General features: G+C 46.5%; 2 protein-coding genes across 2 annotated transcripts; one reads left to right on the top strand and one right to left on the bottom strand.

The window, feature by feature from the left end:
* Positions 1-739: 739 nt before the first annotated feature.
* LOC122024812 (stem-specific protein TSJT1-like) lies at positions 740-2,159 on the top strand. The gene is made up of 5 exons (XM_042583525.1): positions 740-1,219; positions 1,295-1,535; positions 1,602-1,722; positions 1,786-1,892; positions 1,975-2,159. Exons 1-5 carry the CDS (start codon positions 1,017-1,019, stop codon positions 2,008-2,010), a joined length of 708 nt encoding a protein of 235 aa, XP_042439459.1. The 5' UTR covers positions 740-1,016; the 3' UTR covers positions 2,011-2,159.
* Positions 2,160-3,371: 1,212 nt separating this feature from the next.
* On the bottom strand, positions 3,372-5,281 carry LOC122024281 (pathogenesis-related genes transcriptional activator PTI6-like). Its single transcript, XM_042582870.1, has 2 exons — positions 4,920-5,281; positions 3,372-4,811 (listed from the first exon to the last, which is right to left on the bottom strand). The coding sequence occupies exon 2, from the start codon at positions 4,602-4,604 to the stop codon at positions 3,726-3,728; it is 879 nt and encodes a 292-aa protein (XP_042438804.1). The 5' UTR covers positions 4,605-4,811; positions 4,920-5,281; the 3' UTR covers positions 3,372-3,725.
* Between the last annotated feature and the right edge of the window lie 20,055 nt (positions 5,282-25,336).

Genomic DNA, 25,336 nt, shown 5'->3' with positions numbered 1-25,336 from the left:
TTTTAGATAAGCAGTTCCACTAAAAATCCCCACAGTGTACAGTATACTGTAGTTAAAGATTTAAACCGGAGATGTTTGATTAACTATTTGGAAAACTTAACCTCTGCACCGTAACTTCAGGTAATAATAACAAAACAAAGCCTTAATACCTTTAGCCCCTCATTAGTCATGATTCTATATATGCTCATTTGCTACCATAGATGCATATTAGCCCGGCAGAGATTGCCCATACACTTTTCTAAATTTGTTAGTGCTAGAAAAAGATTATTACATTTATATTAGATGTTTTTATATAATTCATCTCTAAATTATAGGAGATAAATTATATCATCTGTTTATAATCGGTCGTCAAATAACTAAAGAATGAAAGGAGTTTTTTCTCAAGAATATGTATCCCTCGGGAATGGATGACCTTTTAAATTGGTTCAAATAGATTTATGATTAGAGGCTTTTGAATGAATTGTTGCTTTAATCAGGCAAAAGAATATGATTTAGGTGTCATGCATGAAATTTAAACACTCATTATCTCCAGTAACTTATTTATCATTGATAATAAAACAATAGAATACACGAACAAAATAAAATTAATGTATCAGTTTTGCCTTTACGTCTCTTAGGAAGCAACTGTTTGGCTTCACTCGGCCTTGTCGTCGTCCCCTAAGCAACGTACGTTACGAAACGGAGCTCTCCTCTGAATCAAAACGCAGGATTTGGACCAGGGCCCAGGGAAACATCGATCTTCCCAAAGCCACCTCCAATTGCACGTCTTCCATGCCTCTCTAGCTCGTTCTTCTTCTTGCACTTGGCCTTCCTAAAACCACCTCCCTTGTCGCTTTCCCAAACCGTCCAGAGAGCAAAAGAAGCTAGTGGACATTGCGGTCACTTCAATGTCCATGCCACCTTTATTGTTCTTGCCCTCCTCTATTTCTCTACCAATTCATGAAAGATAAAGTTCTATCGATGCATCTCTTAATTGCCAAAACGAAGGGGGTTAATCTTTGTTGAAGTAATCGAAGATGCTTGCAGTCTTCAGTGACGCAGTCGTCAGCCCACCGGAGGAGCTCGTCCAAGCCGGCAGCCGAACTCCCACCCCGAAACAAACAGCTACCAAGCTTCTTGATGCCTTCCTCCAAAGCAACCCCTGCTCCATGGCCCTCAACATCGGCGGAGCCGCACAGATCGCCTTCACCCACAGAAACCAATCCTTGCTGCAACCAAGGTGCTCAATCTTCTCTCTCTCTCTCTATCTGTTTGATCAATGGACCAATATTTGATGAATTTTCTTAATTCTCAGGTCGTTCGCAGTCAACGAGGAGATTTATTGCTTGTTCAAGGGGACGCTGGAGAACCTGCCGAGCCTGAAGCAGCACTACGGTCTGGCGAAGAACGCGAGCGAGGTTGTGCTGGTGATGGAAGCGTATCGAGCTCTGCGGGACCGAGCTCCGTACTCAACGAACCAAATGCTCGCCCACCTCGTCGGCCAATTCGCCTTCGTCGTCTTCGACAGCGTCACCTCCACTGTCTTCGCCGCAGCCGTAATTAATCATGCATAAATCATTCAGTTAACTAATCGAAAACATTAATCCATCTAATTTGCGTAGGACCAAGATGGGAAGGTGCCCTTGTTCTTGGGAATAACCGTCGATGGCTACCTAGCTTTCTCAGATGAAACAGAGGTGCTCAGAAGCGCATGTGGTCAATCACTAGCATCGTTTCCACCAGGTCCTTTACTTTAATTTTTTTTTTCTTCTCAAAGGTTTTTTAATGTGGAATTGTAATAAGTAGGTTGTTTCTTCTCGACTTCCACTGGAATACGGAGCTACGAGCATCCCAAGAACAGAGTCACAGTTTTGCCAGCAACGGACGAAGAGACTTGGGGTGCAACTTTCAAGGTAAATTAAGTAGCGGAATGCACATGATTTAATTTGTTTTCTGTTCAAATATAAACCCTAAACCTGGCTTTCTGGATTGTAGATTGAGCGACCATGTTCGCAGGCAGCAGATGAGTGATTCGTGCCTGTATCGATCAATAAATGCTGTTCATATCATGAACTTGTGTACGTGTGGAAATAAATGACGATGGCTGAAGAACTTGCCTCGTTCAAAGCTAATTTGATGCGACGATGTATGCGTAATGAAGCTTCCAATCACGTTCTTTACGTGCAAAAAATCTGTAAAAAAATTGTCCTGGCAGGCCATAAGCAAATGGGCCGAGCTGAATTAAGCCCGACTCATGATGAGTTTCGAAGATACTCACTTCTCTCTCAGTTAGTCCTAGTCAGAACTCTACTTAGGGTATTCTTTTAAACCTCAGGCCCATAAGGCTGAACTGTGGCAGTGGCATGCTTCTAAAGTAGGTTAATTAATTAAGATTATCAAGTTATTATTAAAAGATATTCCTAAAGCCTGGGAACTCACTGCTCCCACTACTATCACTCCTATTTTCTACCTGCACCCACCGTCCGATAAAAGAGGGTGACTGTGCTGCTCGAGCTGCGTCAGATGCATCCAAAGGGCACTAGATTTCGTTATCTGCACGGTGAGTCATCGTATCCTGCTACGTGTGGCCCTATTCGACCTCTATGGATCTCCTGGTACAGTGCGACGTTAATTGATGGAGACGTGCGCTGCCCATGAAGTCAGAGGATAAGCATGGGCGATTCCACGCCTTTAACGACTCTGTCGACAGCCACAGCGCCGGGACACACACCAGCTCTTAAAAAATATTAGTTTTTTTTAATTAAACTACTTTTTTTAAAATAAAAATTCAATTAGTCAAATTAGTGCCAATTTTTTTTTTTTTTTAATCTATCTCACACTCGCAAAAATGACTGCACTGGTGAACTCTGCTGGTAGAGATTCTTTCAGTGAATCCTTTGAGTGGTAAAAGGCTGCTAAGAATTCCTCCGCAGTACTGTTTATTCGTGGACCATTAAAGTAAGCATATCCTAATCTTTGCTTTACTTCACACTTCATTGAACATTTGGCTGCCCCTCTCGCACGGCGGCTTGGTGTGCCATGACCAAGTCCACTGCATTGGCGACCGGCACTGGATAACCAACACTGTTGTCGCCAACTGCTTGGCGTGTTCCTCCTTGGGACCTCGAGGCCAACGTCAACTCTACGCAATAGAAAAGAATCCATACTATTCAGCCAAGTAGCGATAGTTGAATGAGACGCGGCAGAAGGTGAATCAAGTAATGTTTGACTACGACCTCTATCAATTGGTTCCTGAGGCCAGCTAAGAGCCAAGACCGAGATTTACCTTTTACAGTGCGTTATTAATGCGTCGCACAAAGCAGCAAAGAGCGTACGCAAGAAGCAGTCGAACACCGGCCAGCCTCCTACTAAAGAATAACACACAGTGACCATGAGAAAGAGAAGGTATCGAAGCTGGCACCAGGTTTGACGACATGAAGATCACTGTCACGATTACATAATTTCCAACCAGAATATTTGTCAAAAGAGAGGGCAGAGCAACAAACTTCTTGGAGCAGCTCTTATAGCTTCGGGAAAATCCAAGAAAATCTCACAAACATTGCAAAATTGAACACGACTCTTCCTCTGTCCCAGCAAACTCTCTCTAGATAATAGTGATAGGAGTAATAGTAATAATAATAATAAATTATAGGTGACAAAAATTATGGTAATAGGACTTTTGTAGACTGATAGACGGCAGGCACTAGTTCGTCAACGGGGATTACGCTGCAAAATTTTCAACTTCGTTAGAACTCGAAATCCATCCATTGATTGAGGATCTCTAGACTGGGAAAGTCGTCGCCGGTGATTTCTTCGTCTATGGGAATGCTTTCGAAGCCGATGAACTGATCAGTTGGCAGAAGCTCAGGTTCCATTTGATCCATAGGAAAGAGGTCCGGTTCGAATGCTAACCCTGTCTCCGCGAGCGACAGGCTTTGCTCCACGAAGAGCTCCGCGATAGACTCCTCTACTACGATGGAGGCGTTCGCGGGGGCGCCTCGGCGGTAGAGCACGGACGACGGAGAAGGCGGATCCTGGGTCCCTATGGCGTCGTAGCGCGTCGAGGCAGAGGATGAAGTGGCATCGGAGGAAGTGCGAGACAGATTCTTCTTCTCGGCTTGGAAGCGGAGAGCGGCGGCTGCGTAGGCGGCGGCCGCAGCCTCCGCCGTGTCGTAAGTGCCGAGCCAGAGGCGAACACCGCGGATTGGGTCGCGGATCTCCGCCGCCCATTTCCCCCACGGCCGCTGCCTGACCCCCTTAAATCTGGCGGAAGATGGCGAGGTCAGTGAACCGAGTGACTTGAGCTGGGGCTTTCGCGTTTGGGCGATTTTACGGTTCCTCCCGCTGCTTTCCCGCGACGAGGCCGGCGAGAAAGCAGCAGGGAGAGACGGAGGAGCCGGGAACTCGTGAATCGCCCTCCTCCTGCGAAAGGAATAGCTGAAGCCCTCGTCGCCGCTTGATTCAGTAGCGTCGGGGTCGTCAAAGACGACGCGGATTGTTCTTGCCCGTCGCTTCGATTCGTGCTGACAGGAGGAACCGGATCTGACGAGTTGCTGCTGGTTCTTTGCCCTCCTTTTACCCATCTTATGCGGTTGCTTCCCGAGCATGTGCCGAAGTGCAGTCATTGTCTTCCTCAACCTCAAGACGGAATCAAGAACGAAAAACGAAAAAGCAAAGGAAGAAGGAAAAAAAAAACGAGGAAAACGCAAGCCAAAAAGGGGGAGTTGTTCGGCTGCTCTCTTTGTCAAGTAAGGGCTCCTCTCAAGAAGATGAACAGGACAAAGCACAGATTTATATGCTGAAACCCAAAGTACTTCACTCCAAAACCAACCCTGCAGCCATGGAAACCACGAAAGCAAAGATCTTGAAACTTTCCCGACCAAGTTATTTAAGACGACGAAGGCAACCAACTAATCAAGTAATCATAATAGAAATCAAACCTGGTATATCGCATCGAGTCCGTCCTCTTCGATCCCTCCCACTTCAGTGGAACGCAAGGAGCGCAGGATATGAAGGAGGAGGTGGCGGAGAGGGCGAAGAGAAAGAAGGTGAGCCCACCGACGACGCAGGAGCCAGAGATGCTTCGCTGGTTCGAAGCTGCAAAGTTTCCGGCACCGTGCGAGAATAGATCGAGATCGCCAGACGACATAAATCACGAATCCAAACCTCAAACTTAACTCGTCGGCGTTCGCTGTCGCCGCCCGCCCCTCCCTCAACCTCTCTTCGCTTTCTCGATCTGGCCGCCGCTAAAACCCCGAAGCGAAGGAAATGAGGATAAAAGGGGACGAACAAGACGGCGTCAGGCGCATTAATAATAACGAACGGAAACGGGAGAAGATGAGGAACCTACGGCTCAGTTTTCTCCGCAGGGCCCCGCCAGTGCTTCATTTCACGAATCTTGGCGTTGGACCCAGGATCGGACGGCTATCGCGGCTCAGTTTTCTCCGCAGGGCCCCGCCAGTCCTTCCTTTCACGAATCTTGGCGTTGGACCCAGGATCGGACGGCGGACGGCTATCGCGGCTCAGTTTTCTCCGCAGGGCCCCGCCAGTCCTTCCTTTCACGAATCTTGGCGTTGGACCCAGGATCGGACGGCTATCGCGGCTCAGTTTTCTCCTCAGGGCCCCGCCAGTCCTTCCTTTCACGAATCTTGGCGTTGGACCCAGGATCGGACGGCTACGATAGGGTTCAAATTTTGCACGCGCGCACTGACTAGAGCGAGAAGAGTCAAAGACTCAAACAATAAGCAGAAAAATTCAAAAGCATTTTAATTTTTAAAATAATTTGGATAAAATATATACTCATTAATCATCAAAATATGCTTAACTCACTAATTTCGGAGATTAGTGATCTGCAACTTTGTGTGAATTTATTAGCTTCGTAGTCATCAGCAGGATCTTTTTGTGCATTATGAATCCCGACATTTTAATTGAGTGTTTATTATTGGGCCCTTAATTATTGGAAGTTTATAAATATTCATAATTAGTTAGGTGGGTAAAAGAGAAATTTGAGAAAAAAAAAAGGAAGTGGGTACTTTTGGCACTAATTTAATTTCTAATCTTGAAAATTTATTTATTTTCTAGTCACCAACAATTCATTTTCTACATTATATATTATAGAAGCGAGATCTTCTGGACTATTTTTTGTGATCCAGAAAATATGTCATTCGTATTTACTGTCAGATCGTGGTAAAATTCGACCATAAATGGTTGTGATCCTTTCTTGGATTCACGTCCCTACCATATTATAGTTTTTGTTCGGAGCCGGCGGCCGAAGGTCACTGGGAGGACACCATCACTCGACGCCTAGTAACCTGACCACTTATCCACCACCGAAGACTTCCGCCCATCCGTTCCGAACAAAAACTATAACATGGTGGGGACAGTGAACCCAGGAAGGGATAAGAACCATTTACAGTCGTATCGCAACCACGATCCGACCATAAATACGAATGACACATCTCTGAAAAAAAAAATGGTCCAAGAAATCTGTGTGGTATATTATGACCTTTTAAATAAATGCACTAAGTTTTTTTTATTAAATATACATTGAAATACAAATATATTAGCAAGTTATTTTCTAAGTTGAGTACACTACATTTGTTCTTTAAAATGATCAAAAGTTTCCTATAATAAGACTAGGATTAATTTTTTACACATTTTCGAAGAAAAAAAATCTTCTACAATGCTCTTTAATTATTTGATAGTCGTAAAGGCTTTACGTCTTTCATCTTTTACTATAATTTAAAATATCCTAATGGATTTATAATTTTTAAAAATTATCTCCAAGCATCACTGATATTAAAAGACTTCTTTCTATGTCCATTTCACACGTAAAACTCAAATTTGGATGATGATTTTACGAGAGCAATATTTTATCAGTAAAAATATTTTGAGAGATTTTAATATTAATAAAATTTTAGAAAACATTTTAAAAATATATTAAATAGGATGCATCTCTAAGTTTAATAAACACCAACATGCTGGGTAGTACAAGAAGGTTTTCCCTACTCCAAAATTGATTTTTCATTCAAACATAAATTTAGAATGTCTGAATTTCTACAGTATGGTAATTGACATTTTCACATGAAGAGTTGACCTCGTAAGATCCTCCTCCAACTCTCCTTCCTCGATGCTTCCCTTAGATACGGCATAGACACAACTTCGATGATTACGTAGTAAGTACATGGTCCTGTCGTTGACTATTGATGGAATTAGTGGTGTCGTTGTTGACATTAATCGATCAATCAAAGACTAAAAATGGAGGACAGGAATGGAGAAATTTGGATTCGACATTTTTTTTTTTGACTGAAATGTCTCGGATTTTTATATATGTCACTTGAGATTTTTATTTCTTTAAACATGCGTCTTAACTTTATTATTAGTCTTTATTTTTTTTAGACCGTGGAAAAATATCAATCGATCACATGGATTTAATTAAGAAATACAATTGCATCGTAATGGTACTTTATGATGATTTTTTTAATTTTTTAGTAGAAAACAAACAAACAAATAAATAAAAAATTGATGATGAATTAATTAGTGTCTTTAGTTAACCAAACAACACGTCTGGCCACCGTCGACACATTTTCACTTGATCACTAATTACTCAATCCATTATTCGTAGCGTTGTGGAAAAATTTCTTCATCTTTTTGACTTTTCTCACTATCACCCATCAATTTGATCATAAAACTAAAATGCATTGTCCTCAGGGCGTAGCACAGATGGGGAGTGCATGATTCTGTGGCTGAAAGATCTAAGGGTCGATCCCGGGGTGTCACTGCCTGGGGTTAACGTCTCCGCCATGTACTTTCCACCTGTGTACCTGTATTTACCTCCCTTCATATCCGTGGGACCGGCTCTAGGGGGGCCGCTGATGTGACGGTTCCACATTTTTTATAAAACTAAAGTGCATTAGTTATATACATGCAATCCCTTGGGAATAGTACAATGGTTAACACATAAAATGTTTTCATCATAAGATATTAAATTAAAATCGAGATAAATATTTTTTTTATGTATTAGTCATTATTCCAAAAATTAATAATCGTCTACGATTTATTTCCTCCGTATTGATCCAAAGATAAATTGACAGGGACACTAAGATAAACATATTCACCATTTACCACCGTTAATTATCTTACTATCTTACTATTTTATTAAAAATATCCCCTCTTTACTAACTAACTTTGGTGAAGCCTAAAATGAATTTACGTTAATATCCTTTTTTCTATTCATACTAAAAATAATTCTAAGATTTATTAGTAATTTCACAAGCGAAACAATCAGTGATCTAGAGTTCGAGACTCAGATGCGACGTATTATTATGAATTTTTCTCATCATTAATTTTCTCTGGTTGTTTTATATAAAAAAAAATATAGGTCTCTTTAGTCCCACATCTTAGAATTGACAACACTATGATCAAAGAACTTCTATAAATATTTTAGGCCGACAATGTTAAAAAATATACTTTTCTTAATTTTTTACTAAAATAAGTATAATATTAAATTAAATTAATTTTTTTCATAGCATGTTAGTTTGTTGCCGAGATTCTCTAGCGCCACCCTTGCATTATTACACTATTGCATAAGTCTGACGAATCTTATCCAAATAATTAATTCTTGATTCTGAACGTAAAGATGACACTCTTACCCAAATAATTCAGATTTTCAAAAGTGTATTTTACCCTAATGACTCTACTTTAATATTTTAATGTTAAAATATTTTAATTAATATAATTTCATTATAAAAGATTAATGAAAAATATACTTTACCCTAATGACTCTACTTTAATATTTTAATACTAAAATATTTTAATTAATATAATTTCATTATAAAAGGTTAATATGATTTTAATGTATTATATTACCCACGCGATTATGTGCACGATTACTCGTGATCCGGCGGTAAAAATGGGGGATCAAACTTCCTGAAGGGTCTCAGCTTGAGGACAGATGGAAGGCTGACTAAGCGGTTGATGGCCGCGCCGAGCAGCTGAGTAGGTCCGAGCGGAACCAAAGATAACCCAGTCAGGGGCTGGGGTTTCCGACGCCAAGGCGGGAGAACCGAATGGCCGAGCGGGGCGTCTGCCCGGCTGGGACCGAAGGGCCGAACGGGTGGTCCGTTCGGCCAGGATAAGGGCGAGGGTACGAAGGTTAGCCGAGCGGCCTATTCGTTTGGTTCAAGATATGGGATGTCAATAACGGCATGTCTGATGATTACGTCGTACACAAAAGTGCACGATGGAGGATCTTGCCGTCACATCATGGAAAGGTTGATACAGTAGCAGTATGGCCTCATGGACGTCTTTCTGACGGATCCATATCTGGGCATGGTCCTTCTGACAGACCCATACCTGGGCATGGTCAAAAGCAGGTGGTTGCTTTGATTGGCGCGCCCAGGCTTCTTCGAGAGGTCTATATAAGGTCTCCATTTCTTCACCGGAGGTATGCAAGTCTTCATCATGAGGCCACCTGTTTGTTATTCCTCGCCTGACTTGAGCGTCGGAGGGTCGTCGCCGGGACACCCCTCCCGGCTCGGTTTTGCTGCAGGTTCGCCGGAGCGCTCGAGGATCCAGCAGGGAGCGCCACGTGCCCAATGTCCGTTGACTCCTGGTTCGGACAGGATCAAATTGGCGCCGTCTGTGGGAACGCTCCTGCATCCGAACGGGAACGATGGACGAGGCTGGACGACAACACACGGTGGCGCTTTCAACAGAAGAACTCGACGCTCTGGTCGAGATGAGGGCCGCCAAACTTGTGGAGCAAAAACAGAAAGCCAGAACAAGCAACATCTGCGTCGGGTGGCCGAGCAGCTCGGGCCACCGTCGCATTCCACCGGCCTTATTTCGCACCGAGCCGCACCATTCAAGAGATAGAGGCTCTTCTTGAACGAAATGCAGGCGGGATGACGAAAGGAAAGCTCCCGGACTCATCTCCCGAGCGGATCAATCGCCAATGGAGACTATTCTACGAGATCCTCTACCAAGCACTACGTGCCTCAGACGATCGGCGAGTACAACGGAACAACGAACCCGGATGATCATCGGTAAGTTTGATAACACGACTACACTCCATCAATATACAGATGGAGTAAAGTGCCGCGTCTTCCTTACAACTCTCTCGGGATCGGCTCAACGGTGGTTTGGGGGTGCCGGACGGATCCATCACTAGTTTCAAGGACTTGAACGGCCTTCCTCCACCACTTCGCTAGCAATCGGCGTTATCAGAAGACAAGTGTCAGCTTATTTGCCATCAAGCAAGAATCGAGAGAATCGCTTCGAGCTTACATCCAGCGATTCAACCAAGTGGCGATGGATATCCCAACGGCCACATCGGAGACGATGATGAATGCCTTCACGCAGGGCCTTGTGGATGGGGACTTCTTCCGGTCGCTCATCCGAAAGCCGCCCCGAGATTATGATCATATGCTACATCGGGCCAACGAATACATAAACGTGGAAGAAGCGCAAGCCGCCCGGAAAAAGGAAACTCCTACCGAGCGGGCACCTATTCATGCCGAGCGGAAACAGCACGCCGCTCAGCAGAGCCGAAGCGATCCCCTCACGCCAGGTCGCACGTACAAGAAGTGGCTGCCGCTCGGCCCAAGCCAAAGAAGAGATGGACCCCTATGTTCTGCTCCTTCCACCGGACGGATACGCACAACACGAAGGATTGTCGAAGTCTTCCCTTGGTGGCCAATCCCGTTCCCAGGAATGCCGAACGACGGTCACCTCCCATCGACAGGAGACAAAGAACTCATGAAGCTGACCGGACCCGCACCGAGAGGCGACATCAACAGACACCCGATCGGCACCGATCTCCGAGACAAGAGAATCGCCGGGCGTCCAGAGAACGGTCCCGACCGTCCACTCGAGAAGAGGAAAACATGAGCAATACTTCCCGGGGCGAGATCAACGTTATTGCCGGCGGGTCGACCGGAGGAGACTCCAACCGAGCCAGAAAGGCGGGCGTCCGGCAGCTGCAGATCCACGCAGTCGGCTGTAGCCAAGAGCGGGCAAGTGGACCGGAAATCACTTTCGGGCCCGGAGACTTAGAAGGAGTTGAAGTGCCCCACGACGACGCTCTGCTCATTAAAGCGGTAATAGCAAATTACACTATTCATCGCGTATTTGTTGACACAGGGAGCTCGGTCAACATCATATTCAAGAAGGCGTTCGATCAGCTGCAAATTGATCGAGCCGAGCTGCAGCCCATGACGACCCCCCTCTACGGGTTTGCGGGCAACGAAGTTCAGCCGGTCGGACAGATCCGGCTGGCTACCTCGCTGGGAGAGGAGCCGCTCAGGAGGACCAGGACAATAAATTTCGTGGTGGTTGACTCTCCCTCGTCCTACAACGTCATTTTGGGACGACCGGCGCTCGGCGAATTCCGAGCGGTCGTCTCAACCTTCCACCAGAAGATGAAGTTCCTCGTCGAAGACAAAGTGGGAGAAGTACGGGGAGATCAGTTAGCAGCTCGGCGATGCTATATCGAGATGGTCCGAGCAGAATCCAACTCTGCTCGGAAGGCACCTCGAATCGAGGTAAATGCCATCACTGAAAAGCCGCCCTCTTTAATTTATGAAGATAAAGAGGAAGTACAGATTCACCCGACCCGATCAGAGGCTACAACTTTTATCGCCTCTGAACTGGAGGAGGACAGAAGGAGGAACCGATCCAATGCCTCCAACGAAATCATGATGTCTTCGTCAGTCGACACATGAGTTACCCGCAATTTCGAGCCTAGCGATGATTGCATGTCCGACCGGCGATGGCGAGAAAAAGGGATTTCGGTCGGCGGAATGCCATCATCCCAAGTAGAAAACTCGGAGGTCGGCCACATCACGAGATGTTCCCTAGGCGGCCAATGTAGTATTGGTCTCAAGCCGGGCGACAAGTGGAGAGTCTGCATCGACTTTCGGGACTTAAACAAAGCATGCCCAAGGACTTTTATCCTCCGCCTTGGATAGATCACCGGTGGACTCTACTACCGGTCATGAATTAATTTGCATGCTTGACGCCTATCAAGGATATCATCAAGTGCCGCTCGCCAGGGAAGATCAAGAAAAAGTAAGCTTCGTAACGGCCGACGGCACATATTGCTATAATGTGATGCCGTTCGGATTGAAGAATGCCGGTCCCACCTATCAACGCTTGATGAACAAAGTGTTCAAGGAGCAGATCGGGCGTAATCTGGAAGTCTATGTGGACGACATTCTTATCAAATCCGTCCGAGCGGCCGATCTTTTCAAGGACATGGAAGAAACCTTCCGAACGCTGCGCAAATATGGAGTCAAGCTAAATCCCCAGAAGTGCCTGTTCGGAGCAAAAGGAGGGCATTTCTTGGGGTACGTAGTGACCGAGCGGGGAATCGAAGCAAATCCCAGCAAGGTGAAAGCTCTGCAAGACATGCCGCCCCCAAGAAATACAAGAGAAGTGCAGAGGTTGACCGGTCGGATAACTGCTTTGTCCAGATTCATCTCCAAAACCGCCGACCGGAGCCTTCCATTTTTCAAGATCCTGCGCAAGGCTACTAAGTTCCAGTGGGATGAAGAATGTGACCGAGCGTTCGAAGAATTGAAGACATATCTTAATTCTCTGCCAGTACTAGCCAAGCCGATCGGGGGTGAGTCACTTTATATTTATTTGTCGTCAACTGAGCATGCTGTAGGCTCAGCACTTGTGAGGGCAAGCGGCGAAGAGCAGCCAGTGTATTTTCTAAGTCACATTTTAAAAGATGCTGAATCTCGTTACACCGGGCTCGAGAAGTTGCCCTTTGCTTTGGTTCTAGCCGCTCGGCGCCTTCGATCGTATTTCTTGGCTCACACCATCATTGTCCGGACGAACAGTCCACTCGGAAGAGTACTGTTGAATCCAGAAGCGTCCGGACGGCTCATCAAGTGGACGACAGAATTAAGTGAATTTGACATCCAATATCAGCCCCGCTCGGCGATCAAAGCCCAATCCTTGGCTGATTTTGTGACCGAAGTGCAAAGGCCAGAGCTAGAAGCTATGTGGAGAATATATGTGGATGGGTCCTCCACTCGGCTCGGAAGTGGGATTGGAATATTGCTGCTCTCACCTCAAGAAGAGAAGATGCACCTATCCGTCCGGCTGGATTACAAAGCTACCAACAACGAAGCAGAGTATGAGGCCCTCATAGCCGGATTGCAGGCAACCCGGCATGTGGGTGTCGGTCGGGTGACTCTCTATTCGGATTCACAGTTGGCCACTCAACAACTTTCTGGCACCTTTGAAATCAACAGTGTTCGGCTTAAACTCTACGTTGAGGCCTTTGAAAAACTCAAAGCTACTTTCCGAGAGGTTCTTATACAGAAGATCCCCCGAACGGAGAACCAGGCAGCAGACGAGTTAGCCAAACTCGCGAGTTCAATAACAGTTGCCATTCAGCAACCAATTGAAAAAGTACTGCTGGTGGCGCACGTCGATCGGATGCAAGGCCTCACGTTTCCAAGTGACTGGAGGACACCTATTATAGAATTTCTCCGTTCGGACACCACACCCTCCGATGAATATGCAGCCCGGCTCCTCAGAAGAAGAGCCGGTCGGTTTACACTCATCGGAGATCAGCTTTACAAGAAAGCTTTCTCGCGCCCGTTGCTGAAATGTGTAAGCTCGGAGGACTCAGCTTACAACCTCCAGGAAGTACATCAAGGATCATGCGGGGGTCATCCGGGCGGGCGCTCGTTGGCTAAGAAGATCCTCTTGGCCGGATACTTTTGGCCAACTTTACAAACAGATGCCGCTCGGACAGTATCTACCTGCCTTTCATGCCAGAAATATCACAACTTCTCCCACCGACCGGCCGAAGAAATGCGAGGCGATGCTCGAACCGACAAATGATGGATGTTGCCCATTCGACCGATGGGGAGGAAATTCTTACTAGTGGCGGTAGACTATTTCTCCAAGTGGGTGGAGGCCGAGCCGCTAGCAAAGATCACTGAACAAATGGTTAAAAAATTTATCTGGCAACACATCATTTGTCGGTTCGGCATCCCTCGCCGACTAGTTTTCGACAACGGGCGGCAGTTCACAGGGAGGATGTTAGCGGATTGGTGCAAAGCTACGACAGCAGCATTTCACGTCCGTGGCCTATCCTCGAGCAAGCTGAAGTGGCCAACCGAGAAATTCTCCGCGCATTCGGCTCGACCATTTGGGAGGAAGTTGGCCGGATGAAGTGCCGAGCGTCTTGTGGGCCATCCGAACGACGCCAAAAGAAGGGACAGGGGTCACACCGTTCCATTTGGTATATGGCGGCGAGGCCGTCATTCCGGTTGAAGTCGGCGTTGAGTCCGCCCGGATCCAGAGCTACGATGATGACAACGCCGAACGGAGAAACATGGAGCTGGATTTGGTAGAAGAGGAGAGAGCAAAGGCATCCGTTCGGCTGATGGCATACCGTCAGCGGATGAAGCAAAACTACAACCGGCGCGTCATTCCCAGGTCATTCCAGGTTGGCGATCTTGTCTGGAAGAAAGTCAAGCCGGTCGGCGACGTCGGCACGTCGGTCCCTTCAAAATCATCGAGAAGCTCCGCTCAGGAGCGTATTATTTGGAGGATGAGGAAGGTCGGCAGCTAGATAGGCCGTGGAGCGCGAACCACCTCCAGCCTTACCGGGCAGGGTGAAAGGTGTGCCTATGTAAATCATCTTGTGTACTTTTTTCGACTGAATACTTGAAATGCAGAAACGAAAAATCAAGAGAACAAATAAGGCATCGCCAACAAAAGAACGAAGGCCCCGAGCCGCTCGGCCGGAGGTAAACGGGTCGGGCCAAGCGCTCTAAAATTGAAGGTCCCGTACCATTCGGACGGAGGTATATTATCCTAGCCAAAATACTCGACGAAGCAGACCCTGAGCCATTCGGCCAAGAGTACGTTATCCAAGCTGGGTGAAAGGAACCAAAAGTGATAAAAAAGATGGCAAAAAGCTTCGCCGAACGGAAGCGTCAAAATTAACCAGAGTCGTCTAGCCCAGACGTTAAACCGTAGAGCCGCGCCGATCGGCTATAAAAACCGAGCGGAAAACCGACGAGCACCGTCGTTAAAGATCGAGAGACGCGCCGATCGGCTATAAATATCCGCGCCGACGAGCACCGTCATTAAAGATCGAGAGCCGCGCCGATCGGCTATAAATATCCGCGCCGACGAGCACGGTCGTTAAAGATCGAGAGCCGCGCCGATCGGCTATAAATATCCGCGCCGACGAGCACCGTCGTTAAAGATCGAGAGCCGCGCCGATCGGCTATAAATATCCGCGCCGACGAGCACCGTCGTTAAAGATCGAGAGCCGCGCCGATCGGCTATAAATATCCGCGCCGACGAGCACCGTCGTTAAAGATCGAGCGCCGCGCCGATCGGCTATAAATATCCGCGCCGACGAGCACCGTCGTTAAAGATCGAGAGCCGCGCCGATCGGCTATAAATATCCGCGCCGAGGAGCACCGTCGTTAAAGATCGAGAGCCGCGCCGATCGGCTATAAATATCCGCGCCGACGAGCACCGTCGTTAAAGATCGAGAGCCGCGCCGATCGGCTATAAATATCCGCGCCGACGAGCACCGTCGTTAAAGATCGAGAGCCGCGCCGATCGGCTATAAATATCCGCGCCGACGAGCACCGTCGTTAAAAATCGAGAGCCGCGCCGATCGGCTATAAACATTCGCGCCGATCGGCTATAAATATCCGCGCCATCGAACTCCATCAAAGATCGAGTGCCGAACTCGCGACTGTGAACTTGGACGGAACTAAGGACGCCAAATAACGAGCGTTCGCAAGTACTAAATTAATTAGGTCCGATCGGCCATCGGTTTGGCAATACTTCGCATTCACTGGATGCAAATAGTATAGCCAAGCGTTAAACGATTTCGAGGAAAACGAGTCTACCGATTAACCTGATTAGTCGTTTAGTAGGAAACATGGGGAGCCCAACTGATTCTACGAATAAGCAACAACACACTAAAAGAAGACAATGAAGGGCAGACAAATACAAGCAAAGGAACATAAGGAGGCCGAACGGCACGTACAAAAAATGTTGCATCCGCCGAGCGGATGAAATACAGAAAGCACTTGAAAGAACTCGCCTCACTCCGGGTCTTCAAAATTAAAGAAGGCGTCCGGGATATCATCAATCATGGCCGCCAGGTCGGAGGCGGGAATATGCATTCCCTCGGGAAGGTGGCCACCCTTCTTCAAGTACGTCATGGTGACCTTGACCGCTTCGGCAAAAGTAGAAGAGACGTTGCCACCGAATTTTACGCCGAACCTCTCCGAGCGGAGGTATTCTTGGCGCGCTGCTGCCAAGCGACTCGGCTCTCCCTCTTTATATTTTTTAAGCACCGCCCGGGAGGCGGTTAAGGAATCTTGGAGGACTTTCAAGTCCACCTCAGCCTTTGTGCGTTCAGCCGAACGGACATCCCGTTCGGCGTTCAGCTGGGCCTCCAGATCCTTGGATCGCTGATCTAGCGCACGGACATCTACTTTCATCTTGTCCAGATCAGCTACCGCTCGCTTCTTCCGGGCAGTAGCGCGTTTAGCATCCGCTTCGTGCTTCTTGACTTGGCCCTCTAGCCGAGCCACCTCTGTAGCCAGGTCGGCAGCCTTCTTCTGTTCAGCCTCGAAGGCTTGTTTCTCTCGCTCAGCAGACGGACCTCCCGACACTTGGAGTTTTTCCAGGAGCTCTTCCAGCTCGGCTAGCCGATGGCTAGTGGCGATTTGCTCAGCCCAACGCTGTAAGGGAAATAATGAAATCAGGAACCAAACAGTAGCATGGTGCGGGAAGAAAAATGAATTTACCTGAGTGGCCTGCTGCATGTTGTTGTCGCCGAGCTGCTTGGGCGTCATGAGGGCCACTTGAATCTGCGCGTCCTCAAAAAGCTTGGCGAGCGGACCCGTCAAGGTTATTTCATGAACGGGGCTCGATGGTCGATCGGTGGACAGTAAATATTCCTCCGATGGGAATCAGAGGGTAGTCTTGATGGTCGGATGGCCGGACGGCGCTTCTTGATTCCGACGCGAGGACTCCCTATGGTGGAAGTTTCCAACCGTCAAGGCGACGACGAGTCCGGGTAGGAGAGCCGAGGGTCGCGGTGGGCGGCCATGGGTCCCGATCCGTGATGGCGTGCGGCAGCGGTTACGCCGATCGGCGCTACCGCGTTCCCCTCTTGGGTCGAAGGTCGGAGTCTCGCGACGTTTCCGAACCTCCAATGGTGGATCCCCGACCTGGGGGACGCCCAGCTCGAGGAAAAAGGATCCGCCTCAACCTCCGCTGAGCGGATGGGCACTTTGGGCGACCCCCTCTCCTCGCATCTGCCGGCGGTGGGATGAGACCGCTCGTGAGCTCTTTTTGGTGGCCGCCAATTTCCACGGACTTTAATTTTAAATGAGCGGTAGCCTTGGAGCGCCACATGACTTCAGCTGCAGTTAAAGAAATTAAAATCAATTAGACAAAAAGACTAAGAGAGTAAAGAATCCTTACTCATGCGAAGGGGAGATTTGCCCGAACGGAGACAATCCAAAATATACAACACCCCTTGAGAAGCAACCGTCGATCTTGTATCACCGGACAACCGTTCGCCGCATGAAGATAGGGATTGGATTAACTTGCCGAGCTCCTACTGAGTCGACAATGTCCGCCATTGGTTCTGTCGGCCGCGAAGTCGGATATAGAAGAAAAACTCCTTCCAGTGTTTGTTGGAGGTCGGCATATTATCAAAAAATTTAAAGCCTATTCTACTTTGGAAGATAAAAGTGCCCGGCTCGGATTGTTTGGGGTAGAAGAAGAAGTGGAATATTTTGGGGTCAAGAGGGATACTATGCAGCTTAAAGAGGACGACCACCCCGCTCAGCAGTCTAAAAGAATTCGGCACCAGCTGGCCGAGCGGGATGCGGAAATAATTACAAACCTCCAAAATAAATGGATGGGTAGGAAACCTAAGGCCGCCCTGGAATTGGTCTAAAAAGAAACAAATGGTGCCGATCGGCGGGTCATGTGGCCGGTCAGTCGGGTCGGCTATAACTATTTCATGGTTATCAGGAATCCCATACGTCCAAACTAGGCGCCGAGCACCCTCCTCATCAAATCGACTCTCCATGGTCAAGTACCAAGGGCCATGAACACCAACAGCGGGTTCGGAGGAGCTTGTCATCTTGAAGAAGCAAAAAGATAGCGAGAAATCGAAGGAATGGGAACAAAGGAGGCAGAACAAGTTGGGAAGGCCTTGTAAAGGAAGAGAGAAGCTTATTGAGGGAAGATAGACAGAAAGGATCACCAGAGAGCCGAAGACCACCAAGAGGCGAGAGCTGGGACGGCCGGAATGATGCAGCAGCAGCGGGCACCTTCAACGGAGAATACGCGATGAAACAGAGAATGCGGCGTAAAAGGCGAAGACGAGGGCTTTATACGAACGAGGCTGGTCGCCCTCGTCCGTCGGATGCAGGTCACGGAAGACGAAGTCATCATCTAACCGTCCGTTTCGAAATAACCGGCGTCCCATCGTACGGATCATCACCGCCACGCGAGAAGAGTCACGTGGCGCTCTGTCACCAGGTGCAATTAATATATTATTAGTTTTGTTGGAACTTATTGGACAATCTATTGAAGATTGTTACCAAAGTTACAAGATAAATTTATTGAATTTCAAACACAAAAGCAAAAGTCAGTCTTATTTGTTGAGATAATTTGGGCATATAATCTCAAATGGTCGGCCTAATCTGATTAGATCGAACTCCAAGGTTGTTCAAGCGCAAGTGAGTCTTCGTTGGATGATGGTCGAATGCTTCTCAAGCCCGATTGGGATGCTAAGTGATGAGTCCAAGTCAGAAAGTCAAGTGATGCATGAGCACCGAGTAGGTCCGAGTGGCTCAATAATCTGGGGTTTCCGACGCCAAGGCGGGAGAACCGAATGGCCGAGCGGGGCGTCTGGCCGAGCGGGGCGTCTGCCCGGCTGGGACCGAAGGGCCGAGCGGGTGGTCCGTTCGGCCAGGATAAGGGCGAGGGTACGAAGGTTAGCCGAGCGGCCTATTCATTTGGTTCAGGATATGGGATGTCAATAACGGCATGTCTGATGATTACGCCGTACACAAAAGTGCACGATGGAGGATCTTGCCATCACATCATGGAAAGGTTGATACAGTAGCAATATGACCTCATGGACGTCTTTCTGACGGATCCATATCTGGGCATGGTCCTTCTGACAGACCCATACCTGGGCATGGTCAAAAGCAGGTGGTTGCTTTGATTGGCGCGCCCAGGCTTTTTCGAGAGGTCTATATAAGGTCTCCATTTCTTCACCGGAGGTATGCAAGTCTTCATCTTGAGGCCACCTGTTTGTTATTCCTCGCCTGACTTGAGCGTCGGAGGGCCGTCGCCGGGACACCCCTCCCGGCTCGGTTTTGCTGCAGGTTCGCCGGAGCGCTCGAGGATCCAGCAGGGAGCGCCACGTGCCCAGTGTCCGTTGACTCCTGGTTCGGACAGGATCAACTCGTATACATAAATCCCGTCTGGCATAATGAAATCTACAGCGTCTCTCTCTCTATATATATATATAGAGAGAGAGAGAAATGCTCTCCTGCGGTGCATTTCGTGTGGTTTTGGTGCGGTTACCTTCCTGATCGGTCAGGAGGTTCCCTGACCGATCAGGAGTTTCCCTGATCGGTCTCTAGACCGATCAGGAAGACAACCGCATCAAAATCGCACGAAATGCACCGCAGACTAGCATTCTCGTATATATATATATATATATATATATATATATATATATATATATATATATATATATATATATATAATCCTTTCTCAGTCTAACTCCGAAAATTCCACGACTGACCACGTGACATCTTTTTTATTTATCTATTTTTCAATTTTTTACACGCACGAGAAGGCAATAACTCTTTATTCAAAAACCATTATTATCCACGGCACGTGCAGGCAGGCAATCAAGTTGGGGAACTAATTCATATGAAATCTCGTCGTGACAACCTGCCGCGTGGTGGCCGTGCAAAACCGCCAAGCACGTGAGACTCGTCCCGCTTGAGTGCGGATATTGGGCCTCACGGCCCACATTAAGCCATCGCTTTCCAGAAACCCAAGTCGAGGAGGTAGCTAGCTAGCTAGTTAGCCAGAATTACGATTCCTCGAGTGCCACAACGGATGAGAATAATTCAGTTGCGTGCATGGCCTCTCGACCGCATAGACGCGAACTGTTGATGGGGTCGCTGCTCTGTGCCTCGGAATATTTAATCGATTGGTGGGGTGAGAAAGGAGAGAAAGCGGGCCGCGGGCAGGACAATCCGTCGATTGAGTGCGACACGAATGTGGAGTGGAAAACACGTAAAATATGCGCGGGGCTGGGACGAGGACGTACGACGACGGCTCGTCGTGGCTCGGCTTCCCATTCGAGCGAGGCCCAACGAAAGAGAGAGAAGTGCCGCATCGTGAATGCGCGGTCCGAAACGGATGAAATGACGGCGAGAGTGTCCGGAGAACTCACCGCCATGAGGACAACGAACGGACGGTGTTCAGTAGCAGGTCCGCTGCGATATGTATTGGGCCGGGCTGCAACGGAAGGATTTCCACGAAGCAACGGACGGTTTTTTTTTTATTAATGGGCACTAGGTTCTGATTAATCCTGATAATGGTTGGCTTACTTTATGAAAATTTATTCCATTAGAATAAATTAAGAAAGCACATATGAAAGTCCATTTTGAGGGATTCGTATCCTCTGTTCCGAAATTATATGTCTCCTTTATCTTGCTCGTTGATCAGATGGATCCAATCATATCCGAAAGATGTTGTACATATCTTAAGAATGTCATGATCGACAAATAAACACGGAGACACATGATTTGAGGATAAAGAATCTTGAATTTACTATCAGAGATTTTTTTTTTAATATATTACAATTGAGTCTTAGTTAATCTATCGTTGGAACATTTAATCATATTATTATGTTTCCGAGGCAAAGGACTATTCTTTCGTACTGTAGTTTGATTGCGCTTGAAGGATTGCCATAATTTTACAATTGAATAAGTTTTCTATTGCATGTTTTGACACTTAATATAATAGTTTTATCATCAATGCGATAGCTCACATAAATCAAGTGTCTGTCAACACATTTCAATATTTTATGGTATATTATCCTCCCATTAATGACTTCTTTACCATTACAAATTCCCTCCTCACTCTTTCGGCGCATATGATCCTAAGAAGATTTCTAAAGCAATCCATGGCAACTTAATAAAACGAGTAGTTTCATTTGTTCACTCAAGAACGATTTTTTATTGCAATTGCACATAATATGTCAATTCAGAGACCTCAAATTCAGGATTATATCAAAACTATTGAGTAATGAAATGAGAAAAAGATAAAGTCTCCACGTGTCCTTCTAAGTTAAGATATTTTATCTATGTGGATTGAAAGTCAAAATTAGAATGATCGGAATAATGTCTATCCAGCTGACTGGGATAAATATCGTTCAGATCGGGCTAGATGTCCAAGTAGCAACCCAAGTACTCGACCAACCGGACTAGCTATCCCAAGTAGTTGTCCAATTAAGTACTCGACTAACCAGGGTGTATATCGCTTGGACTTGGCTGGATGTCCAAGTAGCAACCCAAGTACTCGGCCGACTGAGCTAGCTGTCCCTGTTAGCTGTCCAAGTACTCGGCCGACCGAGATGAAGTTAGCTCAGATGATAGGGGTAAATACCCAAGTACTCTACCGATTGAGCCTACTTATGGAGATTAAGAGGACTATCAAATATACAATAGCATTGGAGGGTTGAGGATAAACGGATAGGGGTGTTAATGATTAACAGATGTTGAAGATAACCGTTATACGTATTGATGACAAAACAATAAAAAACCAATGAAACAAAGGGAGAGAAAAACAAAAGAGATTTCATCTATATTTGTTACAACACTATTAAAGATAAAGAAGTCAATACAAAGACATCTTCTATCGGTAATAAATACTGCTAAATTAATATTGGCTCCATTAAAGGTGAAGAAGTTCAAATAAAGATACCTTCTATCGGTAATTAATGCTCCTAAATAGGGGAAGAGGGAAGGTCCCCAAGAAAAGTATAAAAGTGTATGCCGAGGGCAAGGTTAGGCATTATCTCTAACTCTCTATTTCTTCAATTCCTCTTTGTATTATTGTGTCTGACTTGAGCGTTGAAGTGCAAGCGCCGGATCACTCCCCGGTGTCTTTGTTTGCAGATAGATACTCCCAGTAATGATGATCCTTTCTCTACTTATCAACTGTGGTCAACATACATGTTATCTCACTGGCGAGTCACCCTAGAGCATATCAGAGTAGGAATAAATTAGCGTAATCTATGGGAAGGTAAATCCCTAAATCGAGACACTCAATGGATGACACTAGAAAAATCCCGACACTCACCCTCACACAAGAAGACTTGGATAGGATTGTGGTTGCTATGGTAGGATTGTGGTTGTTATGGTAAGAGGCGCACTTGAACAACAGCAAGTGCAACAGTTGACTTCTCGTGGTCCAGTTCCAATAAGAATTCCTCGCGCTCCACAGGCAACAGTACCTTCGACTAGTGTACATTAAAACTTGATGAGAACCACTGCCAGAGCTTATGCTCAGGAAATACATTCTGAATCTTCTGCAGAAAATACTCCTCCCCGTAACTCCAACCGGGATAGAATGTCGCTAGTTGTTCGGAGGGATAGCTAGGATCCTTCTCCTTTCTGTTTGAACATTCTAGAGGATCCATTGCCTCGTCATTACCAACCACCAATAATTGTAGAGTATAACGGCACAACTGACCCAGAAGATCATCTGTATAAGTTTGAAAATGTCACTATGCTACATCAATATTCTGATGGCATTAAGTGTCGAGTATTTTTAACTACCTTATCGAGCTTAGCTCAAACGTAGTTCAACCGGCTTGTTGCTACTTCTATCCGATCATTTGGCGACTTCAAAACTGTATTCTTACATCCTTTCACTAATAGTCGAAGGTATCATAAAATGCCATTGAATTTATTCACTTTCATGTAAAAGACTAAGGAAACACTAAAGGATGGCATTTAACGCTTTAATCGGATTGCTCAAGATGTACATTCGGCGACTTCAAAGATATTAATGAGTGCCTTTTCATAAGGCCTAGTAAAAGGAGATTTTTTTTTTCTATCCCTAGTAAGGAAGCACCAAATTATTTTTGACAACTTGCTCGGTCGTTCAGTCATGTATGTTAATGCAGAGGAGGTTCAATTTGCTCGGACAATGAATCTAGGATCCTCAAATTTTTCCATCCCTTATTCAGAGCGGAAGGAACCTCCCCTACCCTTGCAAGGAAAAACACAGGTGACCTATCGCCCGCCCAGAGATCACTAGGTAAAAAAATAATCTTGCTGGGTGACGTAGACACTCGGGCAAATCAAGGCTCTCATTAATGGCTCCCTAAGGAAAAAGGACGATACTATATCTAACACCAATCTCGGAGTCTTGTGACTGAAGAATCTGATGGATCGCAGCAACCGGCTAGAAGGGGGGGGGTTGAATTGTCCAGTAAAAATAAAAAATAACCCTTCTCGAACTTTCAACAGAACACTTGCATAAATAAATTAACTAAATAAAAAGTAAAAGAAGAGGCAAACGGTTTTTACTTAGTTACAATCGGAGAGGTTGTTAATCTAAGTGTAGCACTAGTATCTCCTTCAGGCAGAGAAGGCTCTTACAACAGTGAAAGCACAAAAAACAGAAGCTAAACTAACAAAGAAGTGCACAAGTGTTGGAATACAGAATTCTTGAGTTGCTTGAAAGCTTCTGGAACAAGGCTGTATTTATAGCCTTGGTCAGGGCGCCTGGAAGAGGTCAAGGCGCCTGGGAGGGGATAAACTTTTATCCCCTTCGCAACGGACCGCGTTTGACGCGATCTTGGTCAAAATCCAACTCCGGGCGCCCGAACCAATAAAGTCAACAAGGTTGACTTTTGGTCAGGGTTCTCTGCTCCGGTGCTGCTCACCTCGGTCTGGGTCTTCCGCTCCGGCTCCATTCGCTTGGGTGTTTTCAGTCAACCAAAATAAGGCTCACCCGAACCTAATTTCGGCCTTCTCGAGCAACCTTCCGCTCCGACTTCTCGTCCCTCGAAAACGCCGCGCGCCTCCTTCTTGTCCGCCCGCGTACTCTTCCACAACGCCTCATACCTTAGACACATCGAGCCCGTCGGCTCTCTCTCTTGCAGTCCTTCTCGCTAGTTGCGTCTTTTTCTCGACTCCCTGTGCTCCTAAGTTCTTGCACACTTAGACACAAGGTTAAAAACACGACAGGACCTAACTTAACTTGTTGATTACATCAAAATAACCTTGGGATTCCAACAATCTCCCCAATTTTGATGTGAGCAACCCAAGTTAAGTTAGGGTAAATAGACATAAAAAAGAAATAACTAATATTGCAATAAAGTTTAAAAAGATAAAGAAATTGTAAAGGAAAAAACAGAAAGTAAAAGAAGAGGCAAAGGATTTTTACTTGGTTACAACTGGGGAGGTTGTTAATCCAAGGAAAGTATAGCACTAGTATATCCTTCAGGCGGAGAAGCCTCTTACAATAGTGAAAGCGCAAAAAATAGAAACTAAACTAACAAGGAAGTGCACGAGTGTTGGAATACAGAATTCTTGAGTTTATTGAAAGCTTCTGGACCAAGGCTATATTTATAGCCTTGGTCGGGGCACCTAGAAGAGGTCCAGGCGCCTGGGAGGGGATAAACTTTTATCTCCTTCGCAACGGATCGCGTTTAACGCGATCCTAGTCAAAATCCAACTCTGGGCGCCCAGAATGGCACCAGGCGCCTGGACCAGTAAAGTCAACAAGATTGACTTTTGGTCTGGGTCCTCTGCTCCAGTGCTGTTCGTCTCGGTCCGAGTCTTCCGCTCCGGCTCTGCTCGCTTGGGTGATTTCAACCAACCGAAATAAGGCTCACCCGAACCCAATTTTGGCCTTCTCGAGTAACCTTTCGCTCCGGCTCCTCGCCCTTCGGAAACTTCGTCGCGCGCCTTCTTCTCATCCTCCAGCGTACTCTTCCACAGCGCCTCGTACCTCAGACGCACCTAGCCCATCGGCTCCCTCCCGTGCCGTCCTTTTCGCTAGCTGCATCTTTTGCTAAACTCCTTATGCTCCTAAGCTTCTACACACTTAGACACAAGGTTAAAAACACGACATGACCTAACTTAATTTGTTGATCACATCAAAACAACTTTGGGGTTCCAACAGAATCTTATGGTTTTCCCAATTATGCAAGAAGAATTGCAAAGCGGAAGGAACTTAAAGGATAGCATTATTCCAGGCTGTATTATAATACCTGGTCGGGTCG

The sequence above is a fragment of the Zingiber officinale genome, chromosome 9B, assembly GCF_018446385.1.
Source record: "Zingiber officinale cultivar Zhangliang chromosome 9B, Zo_v1.1, whole genome shotgun sequence".
Classification (NCBI taxonomy): domain Eukaryota; kingdom Viridiplantae; phylum Streptophyta; class Magnoliopsida; order Zingiberales; family Zingiberaceae; genus Zingiber; species Zingiber officinale.
Note: the sequence above shows the minus strand (reverse complement) of the source record. Positions and strands in the feature narration are given on the sequence as shown.